We start from the raw sequence: 19,094 nt of genomic DNA on the forward strand, positions 1-19,094 counted from the left end.
TTTAGAATAATTGATTTTGTTTTTCCCGATAGTGAAACGATGTATGATATTAATTTAAGTAATATAGTCAAAGGATGTATGGCCTAATATTACATAAATTGCTAGCTATAAATGTCATATTTCACCATCATCTATTATCAAATATATGCAATTTCCCTTCTTTTTCCCACAACGAAGAATACTGTATATATGTGTGTGTGTGTGTTTTTTTGGGTCGAAAGTAGAGGTACAATGTTCATGCTCTTGATTAGAATTAATTATTGTTTTTCTCGATATTCACAACAAATCAAACAAATACATGGCTCTATATAATTCTGCATTGTGGCTATTGATCAACTGCACTCAAAAAATTTGTATTGAATGGCCTCGGCATTTATAACTGATATATGATAAACGACACAGAAACGACACTTCCAAAGGCATAAATGACAGAAACGAGACTTCCAAAGGCAGGCAGGCAGTCACATCCTCAGGAGCGACCTCGGCTTGAAATACAGATTCTTCTTTTTTCCTTCCCTTTCTTGGGGGTTAATAATCTTTTCCTTCATGAAAACAATTGGACGATGGCTGGCTTAGGAGCAAACAATCCAACCTTAACACATCCACAAAAATCTTCACAGAGCTCGTACCATTTGAATAGCATTCCTTTGATCCTGCGTCAGGCTCTGCAGTTGAAAAAAATACAAGATATTACATTCTCAGCAGTCATGCATAACTACACCAGATCAAAGGAGAGTCGAATTCACTTTTCTTTGGGTACAAAAATTGAATCACTTTTAGTAAATGCTTTTGACTGATTGAATCGGAATGAAATGGATTATTGAAGTTCACCTGGAAAATATGATCAAACATTTGTCTTTCACTCTGAGAAAAGTTTACGAAAAACTCCGCAAGATAGTTCGCCAGATTAATCTGTAAGGTGTTATGAAATAGTTAATATATTTAAAATGACTTATGATGCTTAGCAAATGTAAATAGATCCACAAGATACCTGGTTAAGGGGATCAGCCACAGTTAGTTGATCATCTTCATACCTATCCTCCTCCTCATCCTTTCAGAACATGCTAAGTTTTGTAAGTTATCCTGAGGAATTTCAATAAATATACAAGTAACAACAAAGTACCTTATTAAATGCTTTTGCTATTGCTTCAAGATGTTGGTGTGAGGGTCTGCCGGAGGATGTAACACCAGCTGAATACATCAAGTCCTTATCAAGTTCCACATCGTCTGCCTCAACCTCTTCCCAGTCACTATCCTGCAGCAGGAATTGGTTCAAAGCTAAATGTTTATTGCTACCCAAGTAATCTTTGGCAAATGATTAATTACCTCATTATCACCAGCTACAACCTGTTCTTGGATTTCAACCAATGCATCTGCCAGTAAAGCCATTATCTGCACACACAAAAAGGGGCAGGAGAATGAGAAAAGGCTTCTAAAACTGAACCTGAAGGTTGCCGAAAGCACAAGCGTTAATGACAAACTTCCTTGTAGAATGGCTAAAGTCATCAAGCCAGGCACAATCGTGCACTAACCAAAATAAGGTTACACTGAAACATAATTATTAGGAGACAAAAGAAAGTCTGCCTTTAAAGCTTCCCCTAGGGGACTAGGCACCATATATAACCGTCATGGTACTTAGGCCATGCAAAAGTTGCTTGCTATGACAACTCTAGCATAGCAAAGTCCTGTACAGTCACAACTTTCTCAGCTCCAAATTAATCTTCTGTTTGTCAAAAAATAAATAAATAAATAAAAATACCTTTGCAGGAAGTGGCACCACAGTCCACTGATCTGGAGTTAATTTAGCTTTTGAGCGAGTGGTTATTCCAGCAGCAGACTTTAGAAAAGCAAGAAGAGCAAGTTCTTGAATCAACAAGCGCATTTGAGAAAATAAACATGTGCACGAAATTAAAAAGTTTCAGTAGAACCTGAAATAAATATCCTTGCACGTTAATTTTTGCTAATTCAGCATGCCTAGATGATAGTAATAAGGCCAAAGCAGTAGTAGTGACTTTAATTTGGTAAGCCCCCTGGATCTCACCTGCACTCAGTTAACATGTGGAGAAATATATTATATCACTCTCACATAGCCTCTAACAAGTCTTGGCCTCTTCAGAACATCAAAGCCTCTTCCGCTAACTACTAAGTGAAAATATTAAATAATTGTAATCGTATTAGATGTTACTTAGCCATACACATTGGATTTTGATTGTGTTGTCACTTAGCCACCTCTTGATATTACATCCAATTCAAAAACTCATCTTCAATCTATAACCCAAGACTACAACTTTGAGATGCAACTGAGCATACACATCGGAAATTTGATCATGCGCTGAAGATAAGATAAGATGCAACGTTTTGCTGGGGAAAGGATTGGGTTTGAGCAATTACATTTAATAAATCATATGTTGCATCAATCAGAGAATTCCAGTCCAAATTTGCATTTTGATCCAGCTCCAATTATATGACATTGACAAGTAAACAATAATATGAAAAACATACCTTGCTGCTGAGTCCATTCTGACATTAAATAGACGAAAGAATTATCATAGCCTTCAGCTGGGATGGTGACCAGGAGGTCAATAAACTGTTCAACTTTAGGGGCACTCAAGTGGACCTATTAAATACAAAATTAAAAAATTAATCCATATAAGGTATGGCTAGTTATGCCTGATCCATACTAGACCAGGTAAAATATAACATAAAATGCAAAGTAAAGATGAGGAAGACTTTAGTAAGGTAGAAGCTGCAAACATTAACCGACTAAAGAAGTACTTGCATTGGGAAAAAGCACGGTATATGAAATTGACTGTAGGATATTCACAATGTAAAATCTTGTTATGCACTAGGGATAAAATAAGTGAAACCTTCAAAGGACAAAAGTTTATACATGAATTATAATTCTACTTGACATCATTAAAGCATCAAATAAAACTATATACTAGTGTGTGACAATAAGCTAAAAAGTGGCCACCAAAGGAACTCACAAAGATGAACAGTTGAGATACATACCAATCGAGCAAAAATGAGTAGCAGTGAGCTTCTCAATCCTGCTATTTGAGCAGATTGCATGCGCCTAATAAGAGCAGCAACCAGGTCTCGACTATGGGGTGCCATCTGTGATGGCAGATGCAAAATAAGTTGCAGAATGTAGCTCCCAACAAAAAGAGAACCAGAGCTATCCAAATCAGGGTCTAGAAGCCTGCACTCAGTTTTGAAACATCCAGCTTTCAGTAACTAGTGTCCACAAAAATCCTATGGATATTATTGTGATGATCAATCACCCTTTAAAAAACAATATAAATTCAATGCTCTACCAAAACGAAATCCGAAAGTATATAAGGAATATCATCAGAACCTGACTTATTTTCTACATGCAAGAAAACATGTAATTTTCATATAAAGCAGAAACTTGCAGAGCATCATCGGTTGAATCCATCACAATGGTGAACAAGTACGCATTGGCTTTATTAACCTCCAAACAAGAATGGCCTCAAAGAAAATGTCATGAAAATAAAAACAAAACAGGTCCCCCACTAACAGAGATTTTGAGGAAGGGTACCCATCAGCACTCCATTTCCAGTTGAGACCACTAAGCACATGGCAAATTTGAACCAAAGAACTAAACAAGAGTTTGCAAGACATTATGAAACACAAAAATGCAGTTTGAAAAAGAAGCTGGTTACCTTGATGCCGCATCAAGCAATCTTCTCATTGTATTTTCCAAATCACCACTCCAAGCAAGCACATCTTGTCTTCCACCAGATACAAAAGCAGCTAAACATTCCGTTGCATTCTGGCCAAAGTCGTCACAACAAACTTGAGTCATTGACATACATTAGATATGTAGTGGCACTTCAAACTTAGTTATGGGGGAGAGAGAGAGAGAGAGAAGTAGAAGATTACCTGCATTTCACTATGATCGTCACTTTGAAGGACTATTCGTATAACAGTATCAAAACAGGCATCATATAATGTTTTCACCACATCAATAGGAGCATTCTGCACCAACGCTATCGCAAAATTTAATTAAAACTGTGGTAATACAACCAAGATGCTGTCTAAAGATAAAACAGGAAAGCCAAGAACCGAGGAAAATAAGGGATGAATATCCAATGAAGCATATCTCACTTTCAATAACATTGTTACCAGATCCACTGATCCAGCTACTAATCCATCAGGCTGCTGTTGGGGCTGAAAATTACCATCAAGATGCATCAAAAATAAATACTTTTCTCCCCACAACCCACCAAAAAAAGCACAATGAGAATATAAATCCATATTACAGACACTCTTACAACCCATACTTTATTCAGGACTGGCCAAACATATGGTAAAACTCGAGAAACCAGAGGACGAATACAACCAGGAGCATTCTTCAGTGTCTGGAGTAAGTTAATTAAAAAACAACAGTATGGTTAATTTAAAAAGTAGATCATGAAAATCATTTAACTAATCAAACACCCAATCCGCATGATTAATAGTAATATATAAGTGAAATGTTTGTATGTACACTCAAACATTGTAAGTGGGCATTTAAATATGTTATTACCAACAATGCTCCACATAGTTACCTCCATAACTTCAATTGCATCAATACAGATAAAAGGATCGGAAATGTGTGATGCCCACATGTTCAGGACAACAGGAGAGATGATAGGCTCTATTGATGCCGATAATTCGTAACCTATCATTAGTGTAAAACAAAGCATGGAGACAGATAACCTATTAAATGTAAAAAGAGGATACAATAAAAGGGCAAAATATAATATAAAGCAAGCTTACAAATTCAACCAACTCCATCAAGATAAAAGGAAATGATAATATTCATACTACCTTTAAAACTTACCGGCCTTAATTGCCTCTTGCAGTGTTTCAAGTACCAAGTGCAAGGTTTCATCAGATGCCTGAAACCAGAATTACAGTACATTCTTAAAACAAGTACAACAATAAAACTAAGGTTTATGCTCGCTGTAAATTACCTGATTAAGAAGATCTGACAGTGATTGAAACAAACTCATCAGATGTGGGTGAATTATAACTTTATTTGTTTCAGGTAGGAGCTCAGAAAGAGCCCTGCAGGCACCTACTTTGACAGGTGGGGGCCTGACAACAGAACAATGTCAAGAAAATATATATTTGATACAAGTTACTCGTGTACATATATATATCAGAGAGGGAGAGAAAGTTACACATCCATGCTAATTGCTTTGATAGCAGCATAGAGAAAGTGCTCAAGAACTCCATGGCTGATCTGTAAAATATTAGAAATGTTATAAAGATATTTCCAAATGATCTAACTTCAAAATAGATAAGGAAATATTGCAAAAGTTACCACAGAGGAGAATTTAGCAACTGATGAAAAGATACGAGAATATAGAAAGGGATATTGATGTACATCTGCAAAACAGAAAGTATTCACTGATGAATGAAATGAACCTTTTATTTTTTTTCTCTTTTTTTTAGACAAAAAAGGGGAGAGGGGGGTTATTGCAGAGAAGTGATAACCTAATCCAATGTCTTCCGTGATTATTTGCTCCAGTAGGTTTCCTGAGCCAACTCTTGTCAGTTCTGAATCCTGTAAACTAAAATTAATCATAGTATACCAACTTCCAAATAGGAATTGCATAACATTCATGAAGAGCAGAAGCTGCGCCAATCATCAGAACCTTAACAAAACACAATAACTACCCTTCAAATCAAACAAAAAAGCACAAACCTCTGCTTCAAGCAATTGTTCTGATAGAGAAGCCAAAGCAAAAAGAGTAGCCTCCCTTATCTGATAGTACATACAACCCAAAAGAAGGGGGGGAAGTTAACAGAGGAGAAAACTGAACAAACATAGGGAAAAATTTCTACTTACTCTCCACCAAATTGGAGAACCAGCATCCTTTTCTCTTTGAGACTCACTAAAACGCTTTTTTGCGGCCTCAATGATGGCGCTGATTCCTTCTGTACCACATGAATTCACCACTTCTTCAAGCAAAAGTGCACCTGGAAAAAAAAAGTGCTATTAAAAGCTCAAGTACGTCAGAAGAAACATGTCATTCCACTTCTAAAGCTGATAACAGTGAGATGCAGTCAAATGATCTGTACAATCACATATTCCACTTCTCTTAGATTGCCAGGGATTCTCTGAGGCACACTGCAGAACATGCTATGCTTAACAAGCAACCAAATACAGAGCAATAAATTTTTACAATAAATTCAAAATTATAATCTTCAAAAGGAAAGGAGAAGAGCACATGGCATATTGAAGGTTACAAATCAACAACTACTATTGCTAGAATAACACACACAGATTATACCCCTCATCATCAGTAATCGTTCCGCTACCCATGAGTTCTAGCTCAAGTGGCATTTGGGTGGATTGGGAAGGTGGTAGTTCTAGGTCTGGGTTCCGCCAAAATGCTGAGTTTTAGGGTGCAGTGACTCAAAATAAAAATCATTATCCAAAAATGACTACTTTTTTCATAAGTTAGAAGACTAACCCTTTCTGCATGGGTAGACATTGATCAAGATGAAGGTATAATGGTCTTTCTCCATCCAAAAATGACTTAGTTTCAAACTTTTGGAAACTGTTGGCATACCGATTTTCAATAAGGATGATAAAACCAGATGCTTTCTGGACAGACTTATTGTTCATAGATATATTCCATATCAGTTCAATTTCATGATAAGTTCAATGTTTTCCTCTAAATTCAACATCATTTGCACTTATGATGTTCCAACTAACAAATTGACCCATGCTGTAAACTCCAATCTTCAGACCACAAAGTTATGGTTGCCATAAGAAGAATTAACAAGCATGTGAGATGCATAATGTAAGCATACCAGAAACACGACAGCTATAAGTAACATCATCTTCATCAGCTACAAATTGGTTGGCATCCACTGACCAAGTATGAACCTAAAACAAATGACAATTAAAAAACAACAAATGATACTAGAAATAAAATTCATTCAACTGAAGGTTATAATAGCACAAGAAGACATGAGATTTCAAATATAATTTATAATACTAGAGGAGGAATTATGTCCTCAGCGAGTAAAAAGAAAAAAGAAAGAAGGCATTAAATGAGATGACAACAACTTAGGGGCACATATGAGTTAAATAATTATAATGAATTAAGTGGGTTTCAGTGTTTAGTCTCACATAGCAAAATAGAGAGCCATCTTGAGGAAGGTGGATTATATGGTAGGGTCAAATAAAGAGTAATCTTGATGAAAGGAACCGAAATTCCAAAATCAAATTAAGATGCCTGAGGACGTGATACATTTTGGAGTCAAAGGAAATGATCATGGGAAAATGGAAGTCTAGAAAACCAGAGGGATAATAATAACCACAAGTTAAACAAGACAGAAAAGTAGATTTAGAATGTGAAGGTAAGTGAGACCATTTTTCTTTTGGATAAGGCAAAAGTATTTATTATAGAGAAGGAAGAACAATAAGAGCTAAACAAGAAGTCCATATCCATGTTAACGTCTTTATGAAATACAGATAAGAGAGACATTTTAATGAAATACAGAGACAATTTTATCTTCAGTTATTCTATGCAAAGAGAATTTAGGACCATTAAGGTGTTCAATTTTCAAGCAAAAGAATTTGGAGTTCATTAACACTATGATCTGAATATGAACAAATTGAACACCTTTTCTGCTGGACCATTCAGTCCATTACATAAGATGTACAAACAAGGAACAGACAAAAGAAGAGCAAAGCAAAAACCCACCTGTTGTTCTGTTATTTGGAGAAAAGCGATGGTGTAATATGTCAACTCTTCCACATTATTCATAATGACCTAGAAGAAAAGGGGAGCAAAGAGACCTTACTATGATAAAAGAAGGTAGGCTATAAGGAAGGAAACAAGTAGAAATGGGTTTCAAAATCTTTGAAGCATACCTTTCCCAATTTAGCGCTACCCACAATGGTCAACAGAAACTCAAACAACTATGTATGCAAAATATTTAAGTTAGAAACAAATCTCCACAAACTAAAAGAAGAGAGAGAGAGGGGGGGAGGGGAGAGAATAGTGCATCAAAATAAAAGCAATTTTGATCATTTTGAGCGGCGTACAAGCGCATAAGATAATATCTGCAATTACCATAGATTAACTACCTGGACGACAAAGGAATCAAGGCTTTTCTCGGCCCCATCAGAATCATATCTTCCATCAAATGGATCTTCTGTACCTTCAATAGATGATCGCACATATACTCCAAGAGATGTCATAAAGGTTTGCCACAATGGTCCTACAATAACTGCAATAAACAAGGTCTATTCAGCACAATATATGAAAACTAGACTTATCAATGAGCAGAACAAGAATCTATATGGTTTACGTCTGATTCATTGGTTGACAAGAATGAATAACTTACTCATAAATTCACTTTCAATGAGGCTAGGAAAGTTCTGAACAAACTGATTCAAACACTTCAATACCTAATGATAAAGGCACAAATAAACCACAAATCAAATGCCCCATTCTAATTAGAGTATACACATCATGACAGATTTTTTATCAAACAACCAAAGCAACCTCCGTTCTTATGCTCCAATCATCGGGATCTTCAGATTGCAGAGGATGATTGAGGATTTTAGAGAATTGATCCATCCATGGCTTAACCATTGGCACTATTAATGCACTGGTTTCCGTCTGAACATAAACATCTTAATCTGTTAATTCATAATAGAAGAAGCTTAATATACCACACATCATATCCTGGGAAGTTAATTAGAATAGACAAGAGAATACCTTATATACACCACTCATCACCCCCAACATGGAGATACAAGAATAAACAATTGAAAGAGCTTTTGAGCATAAATATTTGTCATACATCTGCACAAACAAATCTCACATCAAAGCACAGAATAAATGGAAGGATGCTTGTATTCAAGAAACCAAATATCCACAAATTTGACATCTGTATATATAAAACAGGAAGCACTATCTGTCCCTCATGATACAAGTCAAGGGAGGCGAGCAGCCAAAAAGATATAAAGCATAAGATAGCTTAGGTCCATTCATGAGAAGACAAACATGAAACCCCCAAAAAATGTGCAACAAAAATGCATGTGGACATGAAATATAAATCTTTCCGAAACATCTCAAATTAGTAACAACTCAGTTACTGAAAAGTGCCTCAAATTTCATGAAAACTGTTTCCTCCTGAAAAAAATTCAGAAACCACAGTTTATGTGTACAAGAACATGGAAATATTCACACAGGCTCGCATAACAGACATTCTACACAGAAACTTTAATTCCCTTTCTTTCGAGAAGCAACCACTGAAAAAATGGAGCACAGGTGCTAAGAAGACCTTGAATGAATGACAATTCAATGAAAAATAAAACAATTTTATAAAATTATAAAAAATTAAAAATAAATTTATTATAAAATTAAAAAAAATAAAAAGCCAACCTCAGGAGATGATACAATTTTAAGCAAGCATGGGAACAAGGCTGGTACTAATGTTGGAACCACTGTATCATCCAAGTCAACAGACAGAAGAGCCAAGCACCTTAGAGCACCATGTACTACAAATTTGAGAACAAATACAAATCTTCAGCAACAAACTTATTAAGCTCCCAAATATAAAACAGCCGCAACAAACAATTTAAAGAAACTTGACATTTCTGATACTTATTTTCAACAACTACCCTAGGCAATACCACTAACTTGAGAACCTTATGAGAAAGATAGAAATTTCAAATTAGTGCTGTATGGTTACACATTGAGAGAGAGAGAGAGAGAGGCCAAATGAAGGCTTACCTCCATTCATATTAGTTTGATCATTTATCAACTTCATTAGGTACGGTAATAAGTCAGGCCAAACCTCTGGCCAGTCATAAACTGCTATAGATGCAACAGCCATACTAATTGCTGTACAGATTTTCCTGTGAGAATCATCCAAAGACAACAACAGAAGTCTGCGTACAACTGCCTGAAAATGCAAAAATGACCTAATTAGATAAGGAAGGCAGAAAAACTTGTGTACTAGTAAGCCCTAAAAACATAAGTAAACATATAAGTGATAACTCCAGAGCAACGTAGGGAAAAGAGGGGAAGAAGAAAAAAAAACCAACAAATACAAAGGTAGGTAATTAAAATTAGTGAAACATGACAGGCTCATTGCTCAAGAAAAAAGATCCTCTTTCAATAGAAGTACAAATACCAAAGATGTCAACAGCTGAAAATACCTTCTCGTCATTTGAAACAGCAGGATGTTCAAATGCTTCCTCAGCCTCATGCCAGTGTTTCTTAATAAACTGCTTAAGAAGGACAGCAGCTAGGTACAAGTATGTTAAGCCTCACAAGAGAACAAATGAAAGAAAAAAAGAAAATCCCTGCTGCATGCAACAGTGAGACCTTTAACCAAAGCATCCAGCCTGCAAAATATAGCTCCTGCACATCTTTTCATCTTTTAGGGGAAAAGGGGTTAAAGTAAAAAATCAACCTCGCATTTGCTTTACATTCTCCTTATAGAAGAATAAAACAATGAAGACAAAGAAGAGAGCAAAGAAGACGATGGCACTAATAAACAGGCAACTTCCTAATCCCTGTTCTGTTATCAAAGATGAAACATGCAAGAGAAGATATTTAACTATAAACTACAGAATCACAATTAGAAAAATAAAATAAAAATAGAAGCTTGTGATGGTACATAAAGAACCATAATAATAATAAAGGATATCTGGCGCAACCCTAATGGGAGCTCCCTGTTAGCAGCAACCTTGGATAACGCACTTCCAAAACCTTCAGTCAATTAGAACCCGTCAAACAATTCCTAAATGTTGCCGTGATCCATAAGCAGAATAACGAAATCAAATATGGAATGCAAAAGAATATTCACTCCACCAACCAGATTTGCGACCAACTCATAGGTGCATTCATATAGAATTTCATTTCTTTCATTTTTCATTTTTCCACATTTCAGCTAGAATTTCAAATGACCAATCAAACTAAAACTAAAACTAAAGCGCAGCTTGTGTCCTAGCATGAGAAAAGCCAAACCACAATTCATTTTATTCAAATTTCGTCAAAGGGTGTTGATTGCAGATAAAACTGGAACAATGAAAAAGGAGAAAGCTAAAATTAAAGCGAGGGTTTCAGGTGAGGGACCTGGTTGCAGAGAAGCCTGATTAAGCGAAGCTTCGGCGAATGAGCGAACCTCGTGATTAGGGTCGAGAGTAGCAGACAAGCAATTGAGCAGCCATTGCTGATCTTCATCGACGACGATATTGAAATTCGCCATCGTAACTCCAAAACCGAAACCCTAATCCGATTTAAACTGTTGAAGTAATAGCTTTTATCTTTCTTTCTTTTACTTTTCTATATTTGTTTTTAAATAATTTATGTTTCAGTTCTGAGTAGGTTTTGTTTTTCCCGCCTCGAAATGAATCGGAGAGAGAAGCAGGTTGGAAGTGGATTTTGCAGTTTGGTAGGCGGCTGGCTTATATAGGGTGAGATTCCGACACTCTAGTATAGTGCAGTGACACAACCGTAAATTAGTTGGTACTGCGTAGCGCAAATATATAGAGTTGGGAAAATCACGCTGTTAAAAGCCCAAGTCAAACAATGCCATTTATATTTGGGCTCAGTTACATTATATGGGCCTAACCCCAGAGGCTCTTTTTTTTTTCTTTTTCTACTTTTTTTTTTTAATTGAAGGGATTCAAATCATGACCGATCATCTCATTATCCCCCCCAAGAGATTTGTTTTATTACTACACATTGTAGACCAATTATTACCAGTCACCTATCTAAAATATAATGTAATTAAGTTAGGAATATAAACTTCAATCCTTTAGTTTTCATTATTAAGTATATGAAAAATAAAATGTCTTAATGACTGATTCGATCATTCTACTAACATTAGCTTCTTAAAATACGTTGTTAGCTCATCTTTAACCATCTAATGGTGATTGCAAGAAGTAAACCTTCAATCATCTCACGCTCGTTTACAAATGGCAATGTACGGCATCCTATAAACTCTCTCTTTTTTGAAATTGAAGTGTTAAGTAATTCAAGTAAATAATAGTCATTATATCATCAAAGATGTAACATTTGAACCAGCAAAGCAATCTCTATATACAACTATGGCATTCCATTACATGGACATGGGATGTAGACGAATCTTGGAAAATGTAGGGCAAAGTTTTATCATTCCCATTTGCTCCTAATCTGGTGTGCGTGCTTGAAATCATACGTGAGTAGCGCAAAGCTTCCATTCACAGACATTCTCTTCAACACAAACCTCTCTACCAACACATAGCAACCAAATCTCTTCCACATGCCTCCTGTCCCTCCAAACTCTTCCACCCTCTCCATTCTCACTTGCCTTTCATCTCCACCAACCCATCCAACTCTCTTTTGCTCCCATTTCATTCTCTCCACAATTTTCATGTTCAACCCTACACTTGTTTCGCCTCCCACACCATCAAAACTCTTAAACCACATGAACCCATCACCACTCACATTTCTTTCATCCCAAATAGCTTCACTTCCACCAACAAAAACCACCTCTCTTCGAGCAAAAGCATCCACAAACACAGCACCTTTATTTTTCCCCTCAACATTTTCGTTAACGCTATCGAAAATCTTTTCCCATCTTTGCTCAAGTCGTATTTCATAGAACATGCATTTTTTCATTTGTTCCTTCAGCCTCACCCCTCCTTCCTTGACAAACATGAAAGGACAATACCACTTACCTACAGACACCGCTTCAGAGCAATCTTGTGATAGTGGAAAATTGAACCCTGGAAGGCTTGCTCGTAGTGAAGAGTTGAGCCCTGGGGCTTCACCCAATTGGTAATCATAAGGTGTGCGCCTGGTCACAATCCACCCTTTTGTCCTCAAGAATTTAGGAGGAAACCCATCTGGAGCAACAGACTTGGCAGTAAAACTACCCTTGTAGTAGTTATCCCCAGTAAGTATCTCAACTTGCTGATATATGTCTGACGGATCCAAAGGTTTTGGATTAACATCTCGTACAGAGCGTCTGTTGAACAAGCCAGTCCCATGTCCTCTTCCCTTGAATTTGTGCATGCTTCCCTGCAAATTAAGTTCAGTTTTTTTCTGTGTGACCCGGTAGCGTGAAAATAAATTATAAGAATAGTGTATATAAGATGCACATATATACCCTTTATGCCTCCCTCTCCGGTGGATCACATGGTATCTGTTGGAAGACAAGGGCTGATCGAGCACTGGAATGAATGCAACAGGGTCGTCATCTGAGCCATATCCAACTGTTAGATCCTCATTCTGAGGGAAAGGCGTGTCTCTAACCCGGTTATCAATGCATCCACAACATGATACCTCATCGGATTCTTCATCATGGAGCACAAGATAACTAGAATTTGGCCCCTCTGGGGTGGTAAGGACAGTGACTCAGGTGACCTTCTATACATAGACAGAGGCCTTGTCACATACATTTTGTTGGGTGTTACTTGTTGCCAAAGGAATTAGAAGACAGTGAATGAGAAAAGGAAGAGCAGCTCACTTTCAATTTGCTTGATGAAAATGTGATTTCAGTGATTATTTATTTATAGCATTTCCTTGTGTTCCATGACTTCAAACATTTGAGAACGTACGTTAACTCCTGATGGAGATTTTTCCACTACTAATTATGCCTTAATCTTATCTTGCCTTTTATTTGTTTTTTGTTTGGGGTGGGGGTGGGGGGTTGGGTTGTGATGGTTGTGTTGTCAAATCTTGACTGGTCTGCTGTTGGTGTTTGTTTGTCCTTCCAGCTCAAAGCAAAGCTAAGTCAGAATTTGTAGCATATACCAGGAAGGTTCGTACATTTCCTTATCACCCTACACTAGCAAGCTCTACAAGCTCTCAATGTCTTGTCTTTTAGTAATAAGCAGCATCTGTTTGGAAAGGTGCATTAAGTCTTCAAGTTTGATGTTTGTTTGTGGCACTACTACAAAAAAGGCAAAAGACAACGGGAATTCACCGTCATGTATTCGGTTTTCAAATCGTCGTGAAATTGACCGACATCTATTTGAGTGTCAAACTACGACGGCTTTTCACCACCGTTGTTTATCTGTAATGACGACGATTTTTAAAGAAAATCGTCGTTGTTTAGAGGTAAAGATCGTTAATTATAGGAAAAAAGATGACTGTTTTTAATAAAACCGTCGTGTATGTATGTAAAGATGACGATTTTTTATGAAAACCGTCATGGATTGTTTATAAAGACGATGGTTGTTTTATAAAAACCGTCATCTTTACATTCAATAGACGACCTTTTTTAAAATTTAAAAAGTTCATTTTACTTAACAATAGACGACCCTTTTTTTTTAAAAAAAAACGGTCATCTTTACATATAATAGACGACCTATTTTAAAAAAAATCGTCATCTTTACTTCATAATAGACGACGGTTTTTATAAAAAGCGTCATCTTTACATATAATAGACGACGATTTTTTAATAAAAAGCGTCATCTTTACATATAATAGACGATGATTTTATAAAAAGCGTCATCTTTACATATAATAGAAGACGGTTTGTATAAAAATCGTCATCTTTACATATAATAGACGACGGTTTTTTTATAAAAAGCGTCATCTTGAATATAATAGACGTCCCTTTTTATAAAAATCGTCATCTTTACCTATAATAGAAAACATTTTTTTATAAAAACCGTCGTTAATTTTCTGTAAAGAAATGATTTATTATAAAAACCGTTGTCAAATAAGTTTCCAAACTGCTACATTTTAGTTCTTTTTGATTTCCTATGATGTTATACAACGATTTTAACTAGAAAACCAACCATAATGCTTTATTAATGAATATATATACTCAAAAATAGTTTCTTTCATAAAACTTGAAGATTCAATAGTTATTACATAGTTAACCAATCTTTATTCTACAACAAACATAATTCCTAACAAGACCTACGTACTCATAATCCAAGCATTCCTCATCCAAACATACAAATGATGCACAACTGAAGTCTCCTCCATCATTCCTGTAAATAAATCAAAATGACAAAGAGATGAAAAAAAAAAAAAGCTAAGATTATAAACATGAAAAATTATGTGAAAGAGAAATTTTATCATTGGTCCATATTTCCATTGAAAACTTGTAAAATGAGCATAAAAAAGACCATCGAGAACCTGCAAATTTTCAACAAAAAAAATATATGACTCACATAGAAAACCTGCAAAAGAAAAAGTTATAAATATGCAAGCTTCATCCTCATCTCCTAATAACTAAATCAGAAAATCCAAAAAGAAACCAGAAATATAAAAAAATATATGTAAACAAACCAGACAAATCAACATAGACAAAATCTAAAATTAGGGAGACAAAGAACATACCAGAAACGCAAAGAGACTAATCCAGAATTCACTAGCAAGATATAGAAGGGTATTAAGAGATTAGGTGACTTTCAAATCAAACCTTTCAACCAGCTTTAATTCTCAAATACAGAACATCCCTCTACATCTTATGGATCTGCGAAGACCTCAATCTCTCAACTCATTCATTGATATCGATTTTTGGATGATTTTGTAGAGAGTTTCATGATGGTGTTTTACAGAGTGCAGGAGGGTTTCAATGAGGGAGAGATAAGGTTTTTAGAGACGGAGGAAAATCTGAAAATTTGTCGAACGCGAATTCATTTAAGTAGCCTTTTTTTAGCGTATTTTAAAAGACGACACTTGTTAATGAGAGATAAGGTTTTCAAATACGGGTGAAAATTTGAAAATTTGTCGAGCGCGAATTCACTTAAGTGGCCATTTCTTATCGTATTTTAAAAGACGACGCTTTTTTAAAAAAAAAAATTTGTCTTCTTTACATATAATAGACGACGGTTTTTATAAAAAGCGTCATCTTTACATATAATAGACGACGGTTTGTATAAAAATCGTCATCTTTACATATAATAGACGATGGTTTTTATAATAAGCGTCATCTTTACATATAATAGACGACGGTTTTTTTTATTAAAAGCGTTATCTTTACTTCATAATCGTCGACCTTTTTTTAAACAAACCATCATCTTTATATATAATAGACGACACCAGTGGCGGATCTAGAAATTTTTCAGGGAAGGGCAATAAATAAAAGACTAAAAACATAAAAATAATTAAATAATTAAACAACCAAATACCTTTAGAATCTAACGAAGATTAATCTAAATAAAAAAAATCTAAAAAAATTAATTTCAATTAATCTAATTGAAATGCATATCAAATTATCAATTAAACAAATAAATCGGAATTGATCATCTATTCATGTGCTATTGTATTAATCATACAAAATACAAAGAGAGCCAAATCAGTAATAATAATATATATATTTTGTGGTCATAAATTGTGATTTCATTAAATGACTTTAGTAGTGGCAAGGTTCTAAACATTAAAATAGATGCTAAGTGCAGTGATTCTATTGGGTGAATGAAAATGGTAGAGATTATATGGAATTAAATTATAAGGCAGAGTTTTGGGGATTTTACAAACCAAATGGTGGTGTCTTTATTGTATGAAACCAGACTACACGAAACACATCGTTTCATTAAAAAAAACTCACGCATCTCAATCCGACGTCGTTCACTTAAAACCTAGAGGAAAACAAAAGTTGAGTCAGGGTTGGGTCTTCTTCTTCGAGAGGAATAAGCCATTGACGGCGCCTCATAGAGCTTACATACCATAGCTGCTGTAGGCATTAGCAGAGGGGCATTTTCAGGCACCTCCAAAGCTTTTTCCGGCGAAGGAAGGTGCAGCTGCACCTCCTTGCGCCTCTTTAGATCCGCCAATGGATGACACTAGTGGATACAAAAGTATAAATAAACTCCTAATTATTAGTGAATATATTGTTTTGATGGCATACGCATTTTAAGAAACTAGTTTCAACGATCCAACCGTCAAACTTGTTTGTTTATACTTCGAGATCATATACGCCAAAAATAAAAAAAAATAAACATTCAGAGATCCAGTAACGGGTCAAAAAATTTCAACAGTTATAAATGAAAAATCATGATTTAACGGTTATTTTAACTCCGATTTTTATGATTTTTTACTGCTACACTCATTGACCCTATATGAATACAATGACTGAATTTGATCTTCAATTTAAATTATTTACACTAGTGGATACTACAAAATCTTATGTTATATTTAACGAAAGTATAAATAAACTCTTAATTGTTAGTGAATATATTTTTTTAAGAAACTAGTTTCAACGTCAAACTTGTTTGTTTATACTTCGAGATCATATACCCCAAAAGTCGGAAAAAATAATCATTTAGAGATCAAGTAACGGGACAAAAAATTTCGACGGTTATTTTAACTCCGATTTTGATGATTTTTTGCCTCTACACTCCTTGACCATATATGAATACAATGATTGAATTTGATCTTCAATTTAAAATATTTACACTAGTGGATACTACAAAATCTTATATTATATTTAACGAAAGTATAAATAAACTCTTAATTGTTAGTGAATATATTGTTTTGATGGCATACGCATTCTAAGAAACTAGTTTCAATGATCCAACCATCAAACTTATTTGTTTATACTTCGAGATCATATACGCCAAAAATCGAAAAAAATAAACATTCAGAGATCAAGTAACGGGACAAAAAATTTCGACAGTTGTAAATGAAAAATCATGATTTAACGGTTATTTTAACTCCGATTTTGATGATTTTTTACCGCTACACTCCTTGACCCTATATGAATACAATGACTGAATTTGATCTTCAATTTAAAATATTTACCTAGTAGATACCACAAAATCTTATGTTATATTTAACGAAAGTATAAATAAACTCTTAATTGTTAGTGAATATATTGTTTTGATGGCATACACATTCTAAGAAACTAGTTTCAACGATCCAACCGTCAAACTTGTTTGTTTATACTTCGAGATCATATACACCAGAAATCGAAAAAAATAAACATTCAAAGATCAAGTAACGGAACAAAAAATTTCGATGGTTATAAATGAAAAATCATGATTTAACGCTTATTTTAACAAACCATTATCTTAACATATAATAGACGACCCTTTTTTTTTATAAAAAGCGTCATTTTTACTATAATAGACTACATTTTTTTATAAAAAGCGTCATCTTTATATATAATAGACGACCATTTATAAAAAAAAAAACCGTCATCTTTACTTCATAATATACGACGGTTTTTATAAAAGCGTTCTTTACATATAATAAACGACGGATTTTATAAAAAACGTCATCTTTACATATAATAGACGACGGTTTGTATAAAAATCGTCATCTTTACATATAATAGACGACAGTTTTTATTAAAAAGCGTCATCTTTACATATAATAGACGACGGTTTTTTTTATATAAAAAGCGTCATCTTTACATATAATAGAAGACGGTTTTATAAAAAGCGTCATCTTTATATATAATAGGCGACGGTTTGTATAAAAATCGTCATCTTTACATCTAATAGACGACAGTTTTTTTTTATAAAAAACGTCATCTTTACATATAATAGACGACGGTTTGTATAAAATTCGTCATCTTTACATATAATAGACGACCTATTTGTAAAAAAAAAGGTCATCTTTATTTCATAATAGACGACCCTTTTTTAAACAAATCATCATCTTTATATAAAATAGACGACTCTTTTTTAAACAAACTATCATCACATATAATAGACGACCGTTTTAAAAAAAAACCGTCATATTTACTTCATAATAGACGACCCTTTTTTTAAAAAAAATGTCATCTTTACATATAATAGACGACAATTCTTTCAAAACAATCATGTTTTTACCAAAAAAATGACATTTGATTTTTAAAAGACGACGCTTGTCATACCTGTCGTTGTTTTTTGGTCGATTTTAACTCTGAAGAAAACCTTTTTAATAAGACGACGTTTTTTATTTGTGTGCGTCGTTATAAAAAAATATTCAACAGTACCTCCATTTTTTAGTTGTTTAAGTCACTTATTCACGACGGTTTTTTGTTACCGTCGTCTTTTTAAATACAACGACGGTTTTTTCTTCTACCGTCGTCTTTTTTTGGTTGTCTTTTTCACTTTTTGTAGTAGTGTGGATAAATTTTTGTGAGTTTTGTAAGAATACACCTCTAGA

At 34.7% G+C, this 19,094-nt stretch overlaps 1 protein-coding gene and 1 pseudogene across 4 annotated transcripts; both read right to left on the reverse strand.

Moving 5' to 3' along the window:
• Positions 1 to 221: 221 nt before the first annotated feature.
• LOC103341627 (ARM repeat superfamily protein) lies at positions 222 to 11,509 on the reverse strand. 4 transcript variants are annotated; one of them, XM_089046132.1, is made up of 33 exons: positions 11,127 to 11,509; positions 10,699 to 10,760; positions 10,205 to 10,297; positions 9,777 to 9,948; positions 9,426 to 9,541; positions 8,757 to 8,843; positions 8,541 to 8,657; positions 8,380 to 8,443; positions 8,120 to 8,262; positions 7,904 to 7,951; positions 7,734 to 7,802; positions 6,835 to 6,910; positions 5,864 to 5,994; positions 5,720 to 5,779; positions 5,509 to 5,578; positions 5,336 to 5,400; positions 5,193 to 5,254; positions 4,983 to 5,106; positions 4,850 to 4,907; positions 4,575 to 4,687; positions 4,308 to 4,385; positions 4,132 to 4,194; positions 3,907 to 4,002; positions 3,687 to 3,796; positions 3,013 to 3,202; positions 2,503 to 2,617; positions 1,929 to 2,041; positions 1,760 to 1,837; positions 1,327 to 1,392; positions 1,124 to 1,255; positions 992 to 1,051; positions 832 to 912; positions 222 to 665 (listed from the first exon to the last, which is right to left on the reverse strand). In XM_089046132.1, exons 1-33 carry the CDS (start codon positions 11,257 to 11,259, stop codon positions 615 to 617), a joined length of 3,096 nt encoding a protein of 1,031 aa, XP_088902258.1. In that variant the 5' UTR covers positions 11,260 to 11,509; the 3' UTR covers positions 222 to 614. The 4 variants fall into 4 exon arrangements, 2 of the variants coding, with proteins under 2 accessions (XP_088902258.1, XP_088902259.1); XM_089046133.1 differs by having other exon boundaries at positions 1,348 to 1,392; positions 11,127 to 11,402; XR_016124185.1 differs by lacking the exon at positions 1,929 to 2,041 and having other exon boundaries at positions 11,127 to 11,402.
• A 653-nt stretch (positions 11,510 to 12,162) lies between these two features.
• On the reverse strand, positions 12,163 to 13,493 carry LOC103341626 (uncharacterized; annotated as a pseudogene).
• Positions 13,494 to 19,094: the final 5,601 nt, after the last annotated feature.

Source organism: Prunus mume, linkage group LG2 (assembly GCF_029339155.1).
Source record: "Prunus mume cultivar Tortuosa linkage group LG2, ASM2933915v1, whole genome shotgun sequence".
Lineage (NCBI taxonomy): Eukaryota > Viridiplantae > Streptophyta > Magnoliopsida > Rosales > Rosaceae > Prunus > Prunus mume.